Here is a 13,569-nt window from a genome sequence, read left to right as displayed (position 1 = left end):
CATGTTAAAACTTTGCTTGAATCTGGCCTGGGCGGCGGATGCAAACGCCACTGCCCACTCGCTCGGTTTGCCTCGGCGTGGCTCACTTGCGCTTAAATGGCACGGCAAGAAACGAACCATGTGCTGCCAAGCGCGATGGGATCAGCTGAGGTAAAACTGGAGACAGATGGCTGGGAGTAATTACAGAAAGACCAACAGATACCAGTTTTATCAGTGCAGTGCCAGCAACACTCGGTGGCAATCGAAATGTTCTTGAGTTTGTTCCCTCACTTCCCTCGCTATCTGGTCGCTCCTCTACTTTCGTCAGCAGCGTTCGCCGTGGCTGCATTTATCTCAGACTGTCAGCCACCAATTAGTGGATGACCAGCGTCTTCTCCGAGTGGTGGGAAAAAAAACAAACAAAAAAAAACCATCCTTTCCTGGAAATCGCTCATGTTCATCTTTCTCTGACTCAACTTCCTGTTTATGTCCAACTTGAGAGAGTATTTTGAAGAATTTAATTATCAGTCTGGTATCTGCCCAATAGACGGCCAATTGGAGGAAATAGCCGAGTGACCCTAACCCCTAACCCCTACCTCCTAACTTCTAACTCCTAACCTCTACCTCCTAACTCCTAACCCCTAACCCCTACCTCCTAACTCCTAACCCCTAACCCCTACCTCCTAACTCCTAACTCCTAACCTCTACCTCCTAACCCCTAACCCCTACCTCCTAACTCCTAACCCCTAACCCCTACCTCCTACCTCCTATCTCCTAACCCCTTAACCCCTACCTCCTAACTCCTAACCCCTAACCCCTAACCCCTAACCCCTACCTCCTAACTCCTAACCCCTACCTCCTAACTCCTAACCCCTAACCCCTAACCCCTAAACCGAAACAATCCTTGACAATATGACATGAACTCAGCCAAACAACAGTCTAAAGAGCTAGAATTTACCTAATCAATTTTTGGCATTTTGTTCACATTGGATAGCAACTTATTAACCATTTGACAGTGAATATAAAAATATATTAATAGGCGCCCTTTTCACAAAATGTCAGAGTGATAAATTAAGAAGAAAAACACACTTTGGCTTCTCTGCAGTTCTCTGTGCAATAACCTGTGCAAAATGTTATCCACCATCACAGTAAAGGAATGACTTGATGATGAAATTGATGCTGAAGAACAATGGAAAGTAGTTTAACTTTTCCATATTTGTGAGAGAAGACACTCAAGAAGGAATCACCATCCTTGAGTAAGCTCCATTTGATCGTCAGGAATTAAAGTTATTTCATTTACTAAAGAGTGTATCCTTTTAAAGATGGTATTAAATTGTATTATGCGTGAAGGAGCACAGTTAAATAGAGTTTGGTCACATTGGATTAGACCCAAGATGCACTGAAGATGGATTGTGAGCAGATTAGTCAAACCACTCTTGGGATTAGTTTAACAAAAATGTACATATTTACTGCGCTTTCATATTATTGTCCGGTTGGTTGATATTATACTGACCCTGTTTACTAACTACTGACTCAGATGTAACACCAATGTGATCTACAGGATTGGATTGATAATTATTTCTGGAAATATCATTGTGACTTACATAGCTTCACCTCTGCTGATTTACTGATGTTGAAATTTATCTCAACTTTCAAACGAGGTTCAATCAAATCAAACACATAATGCAAACCACAGAGGGTTCTTTCTTGGTAAGCCTAAATGCAATAAGATTAACTCTGCTGAGAATGTGAGTGTAGGTCGTCATTTAAGTGTTTGCGCCCATCAAACAGTTGAATTAATGCCACAACAGGGAAAGTTTCATTTCACAAAGAGCCAACATGGCGGCCTCAGGCGTTGCCTCTTTATTGTTGTTGTCCTGAAAAGAAACAAACAATTTCCAGTGGTACCTTTCCTTGTCCAAGTTACTTGAGAAAGCACCAGCACCAAGACTTGCTCCACAAAATTGGAGCCATTCGATGGAAGCCTGAATGGATTAAATGCTGGATGTTACTGTTTACTCGAAACTGGGGAATGTGAAGAATTGGAATTCAGAATTGTGAAACACAAGTGACTGGATCCACACAATCAACACACCTGCAGATGTGAATCTCCAATATAAACATTGTTATTCCAGCTCGCCTAGAATAGGTACTTTTTCTACCCCCGCCCCCAAAAACTGTAGTGAAGTCTGTCAACAATATCGATATTATACAAACATCCTTTCACTGTGTGTGTGTTGGGGGATGACCGCGGCTGATTGTCGTCCATTTCTTGTGAATCTTTTCAACCTTTAACTCGGAATTTTCCACCTGTTAATTTCTTCAGTTTCCACCTGTATGAACATGACGTTAGTGTGTGTGTGCCTGTGTGTGTGTGTGTGTGTGTGTGTGTGTGTGTGTGTGTGTGTGTGTGTGTGTGTGTGTGTATACAGTACACACCATCGTGTTTTCTTGATTGAGCTTCATCAACTTTTCCATGGTTACCGGCATAACTGACAGGAGCTGCAGATGGAAGGGTGTGAGCGTTGGCGAGCGCGTCGGCCCGGTAGCTGACAGTGTTTGTGCCAGGAAATGCTGGAACAATGTAACCCCTGTGAGTGTGGAGACAAGAGCACAGACGGACAGACAGTGGTGGAACCGGCAGTGGTGAGCAGGGTGCTCACACACTCCTAAAGACCCGCCTGAACGTCTTGTGATGGGTTCTCCTCGTACCTCACTGCTTCATGGTGCTCCTCTGTGTTTTGCTCTCAGCCAGCGGCAGTGAGGGAAATATGAGCGTTTAAATATGCTGTGTGTGTGTGTGTGTGTGTGTGTGTGTGTGTGTGTGTGTGTGTGTGTGTGTGTGTGTGTGTGTGTGTGTGTGTGTGTGTGTGTGTGTGTGTCTGTGTGCGTGTGTGCATACGTGCGTGTGTGCTCTTATTGAAAGTTGCATCAGAGGCCCTAGACAGCGATGTGAATTTCAGCCCAATTAATCTGGAGCTTGTGAGCAGAGGCTGCATAACAAGACTCGTCTGTCTGACCTCAGGCCAGCTCACTGCGCTTGCACGTGTGTGTGTGTGTGTGTGTGTGCGTGTGTATGTGTGTGTGTGTGTGTGTGTGTGTGTGTGTGTGTGTGTGTGTGTGTGTGTGTGTGTGTGTGTGTGTGTGTGTGTGTGGGGGTGTGGGGGTGTGGGGGTGTGGGTGTGTGGGTGTGTGTGTACTGTTGGTTTGCATGATGCCCATTTCATGCCGGACTCTCAAACGCCCCCAACTGTGCCAAGCTCAAATGAGATACAACACACACACACACACACACGCACACACACACACACACACACACACACACACACACACACACACACACACACACACACACACACACACACACACACACACACACACACACACACACACACACACACACAACCAGTGACCTTTACCACGGTGCCAACATATATTATCCATACCTTTCCTTCCTCCACACACCAGACCTAATACTGAGCTCAGTTCGTACGTGAGCTCCTGTTTACTTCCCTCTTGCTTCCTTCCTCCTTCAGCGTTGCCACATACTTGTGCCTTACATACAGTAGCTACACCCAGCGAGTGCAGCGATCGCATGCAGACCTAACACTCGTACTGGCAGAGCCTTGGGCGGCCGTCGCCCAGCACGCCACTGAGCAATGAGCACTTTGGACTTAACGTGTTCTGTGAAGGAACGTGGCACCGTCTTTAACCAGTTTGGCCACTTTCAGTCCACCATTAGGAGCTGATTCCTCCATGTATGATGGCTGATGTTGATCATTTCCATTTGGGGACACCAGTTTGCTTTTCTATATTTCCTCTTTACATTGTCAGGTGATATAAGCAGTAAAATGTCAGGCTTCAAACGGCTTTGCATCTTATTTGAATCACAGCAGCTTAATTGACAATGAGGCCGGTGTCCATTTACAAGTATTAAAGTCAAAGTCAAAGTAACTTTATTGATACCCGTAGGCTAAATGTCTGTAGTTTCTGTACTGTTCACAAAAGTGTTCAATAGATGAGGTCGATCGGAAGAAAAGAAATGTCTCCAGTGAATAAAAAGAGGCTGAAACAAATAAAAGATGACATAAATATGTTTGGGATGAGTGTTGATGCTCGGCTCGGCCGGCAATAATGATTTTAATCAATAATCAATGTAGTTGTATTTGGGTTTTGCATTTCTTACAGAATTGTGAGCTCCGCTGTGTGGTGTGGACGGTCTCAGATGGAGGATATGAATTGTGATGATTGGAGTCACAAATCTGTGATCTCGTGTCGCTCACTGAGCTTCTGTTAAGCAAAGAGAGAAAAACTCCTTACTGATCTAAACAGTGAGGGCAAGTCATCAGCGGGAATGCAAAGCGCACATCATTTCCATCTGCTTGAAGGGCGCCTTCCAGCAGCTTCTCCTCTGACCCCGAATGCAGCATCAGCTTTCATAACTCTCGTGTGTGTTTGACTCCTGCGCCGTCCTTCTGCTCCTAATCTCATCATTTGAGGATTTTCTCCCTGCACAATCTCAGCCTGTTGCTTTGTTTGTTTGTTTGCTGTGTTTTGTTTTGTTTTTTGGGAGGGGGCGGAGGTCGACCTTAACTAGTCCACAGGAACAGCAGGCATTATAATCCAAGATTTAGATTTTTAGGCAAAAAGCCACCATCTGCTTACTTGATCTCCTCCTGACATAAAACATTTTAATGGTCGTCATTTAGGATGTTGAATATTTTGCGCACGAGGTACAGAGAAGCTGCACACAGTTGAATCTGTATTGAGATTCATTAGAGCAAGGAAAAAGGTCAGCTTTTATCCTGTAACTAACCTCGGAACTTAGGTTGATTCAGCTCAGAACATCCTGGACAGAGCGACACAGAGAGACAATCACACACGTATGGACAGTTTAGAGTCAAAAACCACTTCCTTGTGTGAGGAGACAATAGCGATGCATCGGAAGAACATAACATGACACCTCTGCGCCTGGTTCTGCAGGTTTCTTTCTCTGAAAAGGGAGTTTTCCATTTCCACCGTCGCTCATGCTTGCTCATGTAGATTAGTTTATAGTTTTTCAATGTAAAAGTGCCCTGAAATGACTATTGTGTTTTGGCGCTATATAAATAGGAATTCAATTGGATTTAATGAGACAAACCTGACTGGGTGTTCATGAGAGAAATCCTGAAAGCAAGCGTGTCCTTTGTTATTATTCACTCAATTCTCAGATTGTTTCTTTAATGCCCCAAAAAAACTTCACCAAAAATAACAATCCAACTTTGTTATATGCCCATAAAAATGATGTTTATGGTGTATTTTTCTGTGCATGGATGTATGTTTCACTACAACAACAAACAACAGCACCCACTGGTGAACCAAAGTGAAAACTACATCATTTTCAAAATGTTGCTTCCTTGTAAATGGCATCATTTTCTGGAATGAAAATGTAGAAACGATGCATTTTTATTTGAGATGTTGACGTGTAAACAGGGTCTAAGAAAGTCCGCCACCTCAGAATCGAACCAAGGATCTTCTTGCCGTGAGACAATAATACTAACCACTACTCCATCAGTTAAAGTTTACCTCGTTCTCATCCTGCTCCGACTCCAGTTTCTCTACAAAATACTTTTAAAAAAGTAACTTCGATATTAATCAGAGGGTATTTTTTCCTGCATTCCTTCCAGGGTCTCCTCCTGGTGAACACCGGTCGCGTGCACCTCGGAGAGAAGGTGCTGCGCGACGCCGTTCAGATCCACAGCACCTCTCACGAGGCGTGGAGCGGCCTGGGCGAGGCGCTGCAGAGCCGCGAGTCCGGCCAGGCGCCCGACTGCTTCCTGACAGCTCTGGAGCTGGAAGCCTCCTGCCCCATCCGACCCTTCACCATCATCCCCCGGGAGCTCTGACAGCCGATGGAAAACTAAAGTTAAAATGTGTTTGAAGTGGACGGTCGATTCACGAGGGGATCTTTTTTTTGCTTTCTTGCTCGGAGGGAGACTGGAAGACTGATGCTGCTTCTTTTGTTTATCCAGTCAATCTGATGTGAAACAGGAAGTTTAGCCTCCACGACTAAAATGTTAGTGTAGTTTCTGCAACCTCTCTCTGGATGGAGTGACCAAGATGAACGGAGGTTTCAGCAGACCATCGGTAACACGTCATTATCTAGTATTCAATCATGGGAACGTTTTATCTTCAGGGTTGATGAGTTAGAAACAGGAAAATGAGCAATTTTTACAAGGACCTAAAGTGCTCAAAGCGCCTCCAAAACTGGTTAATTACCAGTCTGTAGCGGCTATTATCCATCAGAAGTGGTGCAAAGAAGGTGAATCAGTGAACTCTTGGTAGTTATTAGTAGCCAAGACTCAGTTATGCACGCATCAATGCGGATACCACAGCACACCTTCAGAGTGTCTGTGCCTCTCGGGATCATTTCAAAATTTAGCCACGTCAGGTCATAATGTTACGGCTGACGACCTGCTGATCAGACTGTGACCTTCTCGAGGGTGATTAAAGTTCGACAGCAATAAAGGATAAAGAGAGGAGCGTCGGGAGGCTGTTTGGAGGCTTAAAACAGGAAGAGGACAACTCAGTTCCATAAACTTATATAACGTCAGGGTGCACCGGCTGAATCTAGTAGTTTCAGTACCCAAACTTAACCAAAGTTCCATCTGCCGGCTTTTTCTATCAGCTGTGCTGTAGAACTCTGGATAGTGAGCTTATCTATAGACCTTTCTACAGAGATGATAAAAGATAAATCCTATGTTTTGATACCAGATTCATAAAATATATGAATATTCAGTTCAGATTGCCTCCAATACATTAAGATTAGGAGTTGGATGAAGGTCTAAAAGACGGTTGGATGGGTGGAATATCAAGCCTCCATGCTAAATTAAGCCAAACCAGATCAAGCGCTATAGGAGATGGATGGATGACACGTAGTTTCTCATCCCCCATTCAGCAAGAAAGCACACAGGTTTGACTCTTTCATTAATTCTATTAATTACAGGTTCACTTTCTCCTTGAATAATTCCGAAATCAGTTTGACCGCGTGAAACGTTGCACCCTTCTTTCAAAAACTCCATGGAGTGAGTCCTTAGCTCAAGTTAGTGATGATTGATGTTTTTTTGTTTTTTTTAAGACGATCACAATCGATGAGCTTCGCTGTGGAGCTTGAGGAATCACCAAGATGTGCCGGTTGCATCCTGACACTCGACGCATAGCGTTGCCGGTGTGTAGGTAGTGAACATACCAGGCTGTCAGCCTCAGCGGCGGCGCCAGCAGCTCCACTTCATCCTTATTTTAGCCTTTGATGTATTTTTGATGGTGGTGTTGATTGGCACAGCTTCATTGCACGCATGCACACACTCCTTTCTCATCTTCAAATGAGAGCTCGTGTATTTTGTAGAGGTGTTCATCATACCTTGTGGCATCATATGTATCTGTACACTGTGTGTGTGTGCGTGCGTGTGTGTGTGTGTGTGTGTGTGTGTGTGTGTGTGTGTGTGTGTGTGTGTGTGTGTGTGTGTGTGTGTGTTTTCATGCACTGTTCCTTTACATTATGTATTTCCATGCATGTGTGTGTGTGTTTGCTTTTAAACTATCCCTCCCGGGTGTTATCAGTCCCTGTTCTGTTTGTTCTCTTTGTACGCTACAGAAGGCGACTCATCCGCTCGTGTGCGTGTGTTTTGTCCCTTCGGTTTTCTTGTTGTTGTTGTTGTTGTTGTTGTTGTTGTTTTTTTCGGGGTTTTTTTACTCATCTGTTCGTAATGCTCTCCATTATAAACAATAATAGCTTTTAAAAAAAAATCACTGCTGGATGCCGCTTCTTCACCTGCCCTGTCGCTTGTGACTAATGGACATCACTTCCGAGTGCCTAACCACATTAATGTGAGCAGTGGGACTGGGCTGCCGGCTTATGTAATACTGCCAGCACAGTTTTCTGCCTCCAAACTCCTCCTCCTCCTCCTCCTCCTCCTCCTCCTCCTCCTCTTCATCCTCTTCTCGTACTCTCTCTCTCTCTCTCTCTCTCTCTCTCTCTCTCTCTCTCTCTCTCTCTCTCTCTCTCTCTCTCTCTCTCTCTCTCTCTCTCTCTCTCTCTCTCTCTCTCGCTGTATCTCTTGGTCTCTCGCTCGCTCTCCGGCTTGCCTGATGTGATGTGATGTGGCTTGGTTGCCTAGCAGCCATCTCCTTGTTTGAGTAACTGGGGAAGCGGAGAGATATCTGGTCTGCTGAGCAACACACACACACACACACACACACACACACACACACACACACACACACACACACACACACACACACACACACACACACACACACACACACACACACACACACACGTACACATACAAACACACACAGAGTGAAGGCAGATAATGCCCTCGTTGTGTGGTTTTACAGGCTTGACAGTGTCTGTTTGATGTCTGCCGTTTCCATGTGAGGTATGAGCCAGCTGTAATCAATGTCTCCGGCTGGTGTAAATTGATTTGTGTTATGGGAAGAGGCCCTGCCTTTGCTCGCAGCACAAAACAAATATCAGCCATTTCCCTGCAAGACAGCCAGCACTAATCTGCCCCCCACCCCCCCATCTTTCCTGTCTTTATTTTATTTTCCTTAAAGCTCCACCATCGCCCACGTCCCCGTCTCCCTCGGCCCTGAAAATCCCTCCTCCATCAATACTTTGATTTCCCCCCCCCCCCCCAGTGCAGAAATTATCGATCATGTCATCTCTTCTTTTCTTTTTCCTTCCGTCCGAAGGAGTCTATTTTTACTTCTCCCAGCTCGCTCGGCAGCTCTCTGCGGTTCCGTCCTCTCCTCATTAGCGCTGTGTGAGACACCTACACAGGGGCTCCGGGAGATGAATGGTCTAATCCCCGAGGGGAAGGAGTGAAATATTACATGGTGTGATTGCACATGCACAGATGCACGCACAGTGACAATGTGAGGCTGGATACACACATTGTGTGCCACAGTACACACACACACACACATGCACGCATGCCATGGTCTTGACAGCTCTGGTAAAAGGAGACAGATTAATGGAAGAAGCGACCTGCTGCAAAGCCTTTCAGTATGACGACAGGCAGATGAAGCTCTATTCACTCGACCCGGTGTCACCAAACACACACACACACACACATTTAAATGCATGCCTCCATACTGTTTGTATGTGTGTCAGGATCACTGTGAGTCAGAGCATCCGCGCGTATCGCTCTGGTTACGCTCTCGCTGATGCACCTGAGCAACAAAACCTTGAGAGTAGTGACATGAGGGTGGGGTGGTGGTTTAGCAACAGGTATCATGTGGTCAGGTTCATGTACTTGGCATATTTTTTTCCCCCTTCGTCACATAATGTCCTCGATACGCCAACCTATGAATCACAATTGTTTACTTCCATTGACACTAATTGGCTTTTTGGAAACACGGTTAAAACCACTCTGGGTGTGATTTCACCGTCACTGTTAATGCTGTCATCCGAACCCTGGTGAACCCCACAAGCGGACTGAAGCCGTTTACAAAGCAGGCCAAAGCAGCACTCTGCCGCACTTCGATGACGGTTGGATTGAAGCGCGGACCAAAGTGTGCCGCGCAGACCGAACGCAGGACAGGATAGCTCCAGAAGCACCATGTTGTTGGAGCAGATCTTGATTGAAATTTCTCAAACGGTAATGTAACATTCACTACTTCACATCGTGATGTGTTGCATAAATCACAGCAATTTTTCCAGTGTGTTGTTTACGCGCTTTAATCCAATGATAGAACCGCCAGTGGTAATGGAAAGTAGAATTCAAATCACTCCATGGTGAACAAACTGTGAAACGATAGCACAGATTGTTCTCATCTACTCTTCCCTGTTTGCACATGATGTCAGTCATGGTGTTATATAGGCCCTGTTAACCCGACAATGTTTTTAAGTGAAAATGGAAAACTTTTGCTGTGGTTCGGCTGTCCGTTTACACAAAAACCGTCTCCTGAGCCACTGAAAATGCCATTTTTTAAAACACTGTCTCCTTAGAAACGGGGAAAACGCACCTTTTCTAAACTGAAGCTACTGTGCAGGAGGCACCATGGCCGTAGTAAATAGTTTTTCTGCACATGCGCAAGTAGATAAACAATACCAACAATGGCGGCCTCCAGAGGGTCATGACTCCCAGCTCATATTCTCCTGGGACTAGTTGGGACTCACCCGTAACAGCAAACTCCAACTTTGTCATCTGTCAGTACGAATATCCGTGTACTCGCATGTGTGGTTTCATTCTGAAAACAACCAACAGCGCCAACCAGTGCCCTGGCATGCAAACTGCTTTGTTTTCAGTGTTTCTGCCATTTTCGTGTAAACAGACATTGTTTTTCAAAACGTTGCCACGTAAACACAAAAATGCTCGAGAGCGAAAAATGCAAAAACGATGCATTTTCACATTTTCAACAAACCAACAAAGCAAATCATTTCTTATAGTTACCCCTCAAAGCTAAACTAATCAAAGCTAGCTTCAAGCACAGACGCCTAACATTAAGATTGTTCCAAGTCTCCATGATAAATCCCAAAAAACCCTAAAATGAATCAACATCATTTTGTTGAGTGAACGTATGTAGTCACTTTTAGCTGTCCTGCCATGACTTCTTGGCTTTTGACGTTGACCCAAGCGAAACCAGGATCAGTGGGTCTGCTCTGTGCTACGTCTCCACTTGCTGTAATTTCCACTAAGATCTCATCTATAAATATTTATGTACAGGTTCCACCATACTGTTGCTGTGGAAAGTGGCAGCAACGTCGGAGCGTCAGCCTGAATAATGAGCAGTGACTGATGATCAGTAACGGTTCCCTTTTTAAATGGGGTTTGTGTGTATGCCTGGAGTTCAGGTCATAGTGGTGTGTGTTGATGCCAACCTCACGGGGGCATATAGAGGGCATGGGCTGCGTGGTGCCAAGAAGGGAAACCATAAACCATCATCGTGATGTCCAAACAAGGCTGCGGAGTCACGGATGGGTGAGGGCAAGGGGTGTGACGGAGGCTACGGGGATCAGGTGAGCTTCCATAATCTCATTTATAAATAAAATGATGCATACACAGATTAAAATAAATAAATAAATAAGAAAATGTGCCCGGTGTTAACATGGTGGCTAAAATGTGTTCGAGCTAAATCGCTAAATCTGCCGGTAAAGATCAATTTGTGTCGTCTGATTCAGTAAAAACTATAAATATGAAAAATGCCATACCAACATACCAACATGCCATCACACATATAATAAATCACAGTCAGACTTAGAAAAGACTTTTAAATGACAGTTAACACACTGGCATTTAGAATACCGTGTGTTGTTAATGACACACAAAGTTATTCACCATTTGGCTGAAACTATTTGTCTCTTGACGTTTCTGATGCAAATGTACAAAGAGGAGAATTGTTCAAACTATGATGCAGAAATAGGACAGCTTTTGGTCACAGCTGCACTTGTGGGCCCATTATTTATTTAAATACGGCAGCCAAAAAGAAAAATTCAAGCCCTTTCTCCCTGGATTGCACAGACATTGCTCTTCCTCTAATTACCTGACACGTGTTTCCTTCCTTGTTTGCTACAAATCATGACTCCTCTTGCCTGAAGCCGAACTTGACGGATCTGTCCACACCATGCAAGACTTGCATTGTTGGTGCCAGCTATCCTGTTTACATGCACACAAATGGATCAGATCATTATCTTGATTGCTGCGGTAGTGAGATTATTAAAGTGGTCATATAACACAGATTTACCTCAGACGTTTTCATGCCTGCAGGTTAAACAGTGAGCACATCTCCATGTGTGTCACAGGGAAAACATACAGAAAGAAAGTGGTACACACTCACACAAACATTTAGAGGTATTACAGTCACCAACCACTATCAGGTCCTGCTTAAGATCGACTGGATGGAAACAGCACTCGTGTTCGCACTTTTGTTTCGGGGAAGTTTCTCGTTTTGATAACGCTCACCGAACAACAGGTAAAAGCCAGAAACTTTGATAATGCTGCAGTTTGCATGCCAGGCCACTAGTTGGTGCTGTGGTTTTGTAATAGAACAGTAAGCTGAAAACTCCTTTACGATGAAAGCGCCTTTAAACTGAATTTTTTTTCATCGTATTTTACTATTTTACTACGACTGCAGAAAAACGTTTTACAGCGACAGTGTGGATGTGCGGCATTCTGCATTTTAGAAAACTTGTGTTTTCCTTGTTTGCATGGACACACAGAGCAGTGAATTTCAAAAATGGATACCGTGTTTCAGAACAGACGACACAGTTTGTACAGCCTGATTTCACACGAAGCAGGATTTCTTTTTAAAATTGAAAATATTTCTCGAATCACAAACCTCTCGTACAACCATCAGACTCGTTGATTAATACTTTGCATACAAACACAATATCATCATTTTATATAAAAGCTGACTATCGGTTTCATAAATCCTTTTGTTTTCAGAGCTACCGCTTTAATTTTTTACAACTGTTTGTAACATACGAGTGTGATCTACTGTAAACGCCGTTGTTAAGCTATTAGATAATGTGTTGAAATAAAAAAAAAAACACACAATGCAGTGTTTTGTTGTTCCAGCCACTGGCGTGTTTATGAGTCTGAAACTGCTGAGGCCTGGAGTCTAATAACACCACGGCAGTATGCTCCCTCCCATCAATCACTCCCCGCTTACCTGATAGCTCTCCAAAGTGCTCTTGGTTCACGTCCACATAATGTTGCGACAGCGCCAGCGCCATTATCTCCACCACCCCCCACACCTCTTGTTCACTAACAGTGGCCCATTGGGACTGATTAAACATTTAAACGTCATTTAATAGAAACGAAACGTTGCGCCGATGCGTCTGTCAGCGGTTCGAGGGTGGCAAGGTCGCGGGGTAAAAAGATACCTGGTCACCCTTCCCGGTGGGTGTCACGCCGCCAGATGGATTCCTCGCCTGGTCAGTCGTCACCCTCAGTGTGGGACGACGCGATGAGAGCAAGTTGTGACCCGGACTTGAAGAGGAGACGAGGGAGCAGCGCCTTCAGCCGCCCCGTCTCTTTGTTTGGCCGGAGAAACAGAAAGTTATCTGGGTCTGGGCCGGCTTCACAACACCCAAGAGTCGTTAGAGTTTTACTCGTCGTCTGAACAAACAATGGCTGCGTTGTTTTCTTTCGGAGCCGAAAGCTGAAATCCAGCTACATGAACAATAAAGCTTCAGTCTCTAATAGAAGATAAACTGTGGTTTATTGTTTCAAACTTGCTGTCCTGGCCAGGCCATCAAATTAGAGAGGGAATCAAACAAATTAGTCTCACCAAAATATCAGTGAAGATCTGGGAATCCATCTGCTAACACGCAAACACCACATTCATCAGGCCCAAACTGATCAATAAAAATCCAACGAAGAGTATATTTCAAAAAACATTATATATGGAAAGTATTTACTTTTCAGTCCGATGCCCCATCTGTTAACGTTTCAACATTTCAACAATATTACTGTAACCAGCCACCAGGGGGCGACTGACATATGTTGGCCTTGCTTTTCGGAAGATGTCGCACGGTTAATATATATTTTTGGTTGCTTTATACCATTTCTGGTCGCAACAGAGTAAACACACTAATATACG

General features: G+C 44.5%; 1 protein-coding gene across 2 annotated transcripts in view; it reads left to right on the top strand.

The window, feature by feature from the left end:
- Nucleotides 1–13,569, top strand: part of ttc7a (tetratricopeptide repeat domain 7A) — a 68,036-nt gene that overhangs the window by 52,511 nt on the left and 1,956 nt on the right. The window contains exon 21 of one of the 2 annotated variants that reach the window (XM_080482050.1): nt 5,646–7,754. The exons of the other annotated variant lie outside the window; for it this stretch is intronic. Within the exon in view, the coding sequence (XP_080338176.1) occupies nt 5,646–5,864 (219 nt within the window). The 3' untranslated portion in view covers nt 5,865–7,754. Of the gene's footprint in view, nt 1–5,645; nt 7,755–13,569 lie in introns of those variants that run through there. 2 annotated transcript variants of the gene reach the window in all.

The sequence above is a fragment of the Lipophrys pholis genome, assembly GCF_963383615.2.
Source record: "Lipophrys pholis genome assembly, chromosome: 15".
NCBI lineage: Eukaryota > Metazoa > Chordata > Actinopteri > Blenniiformes > Blenniidae > Lipophrys > Lipophrys pholis.
This window is presented reverse-complemented; position numbering and strand designations above follow the sequence as displayed.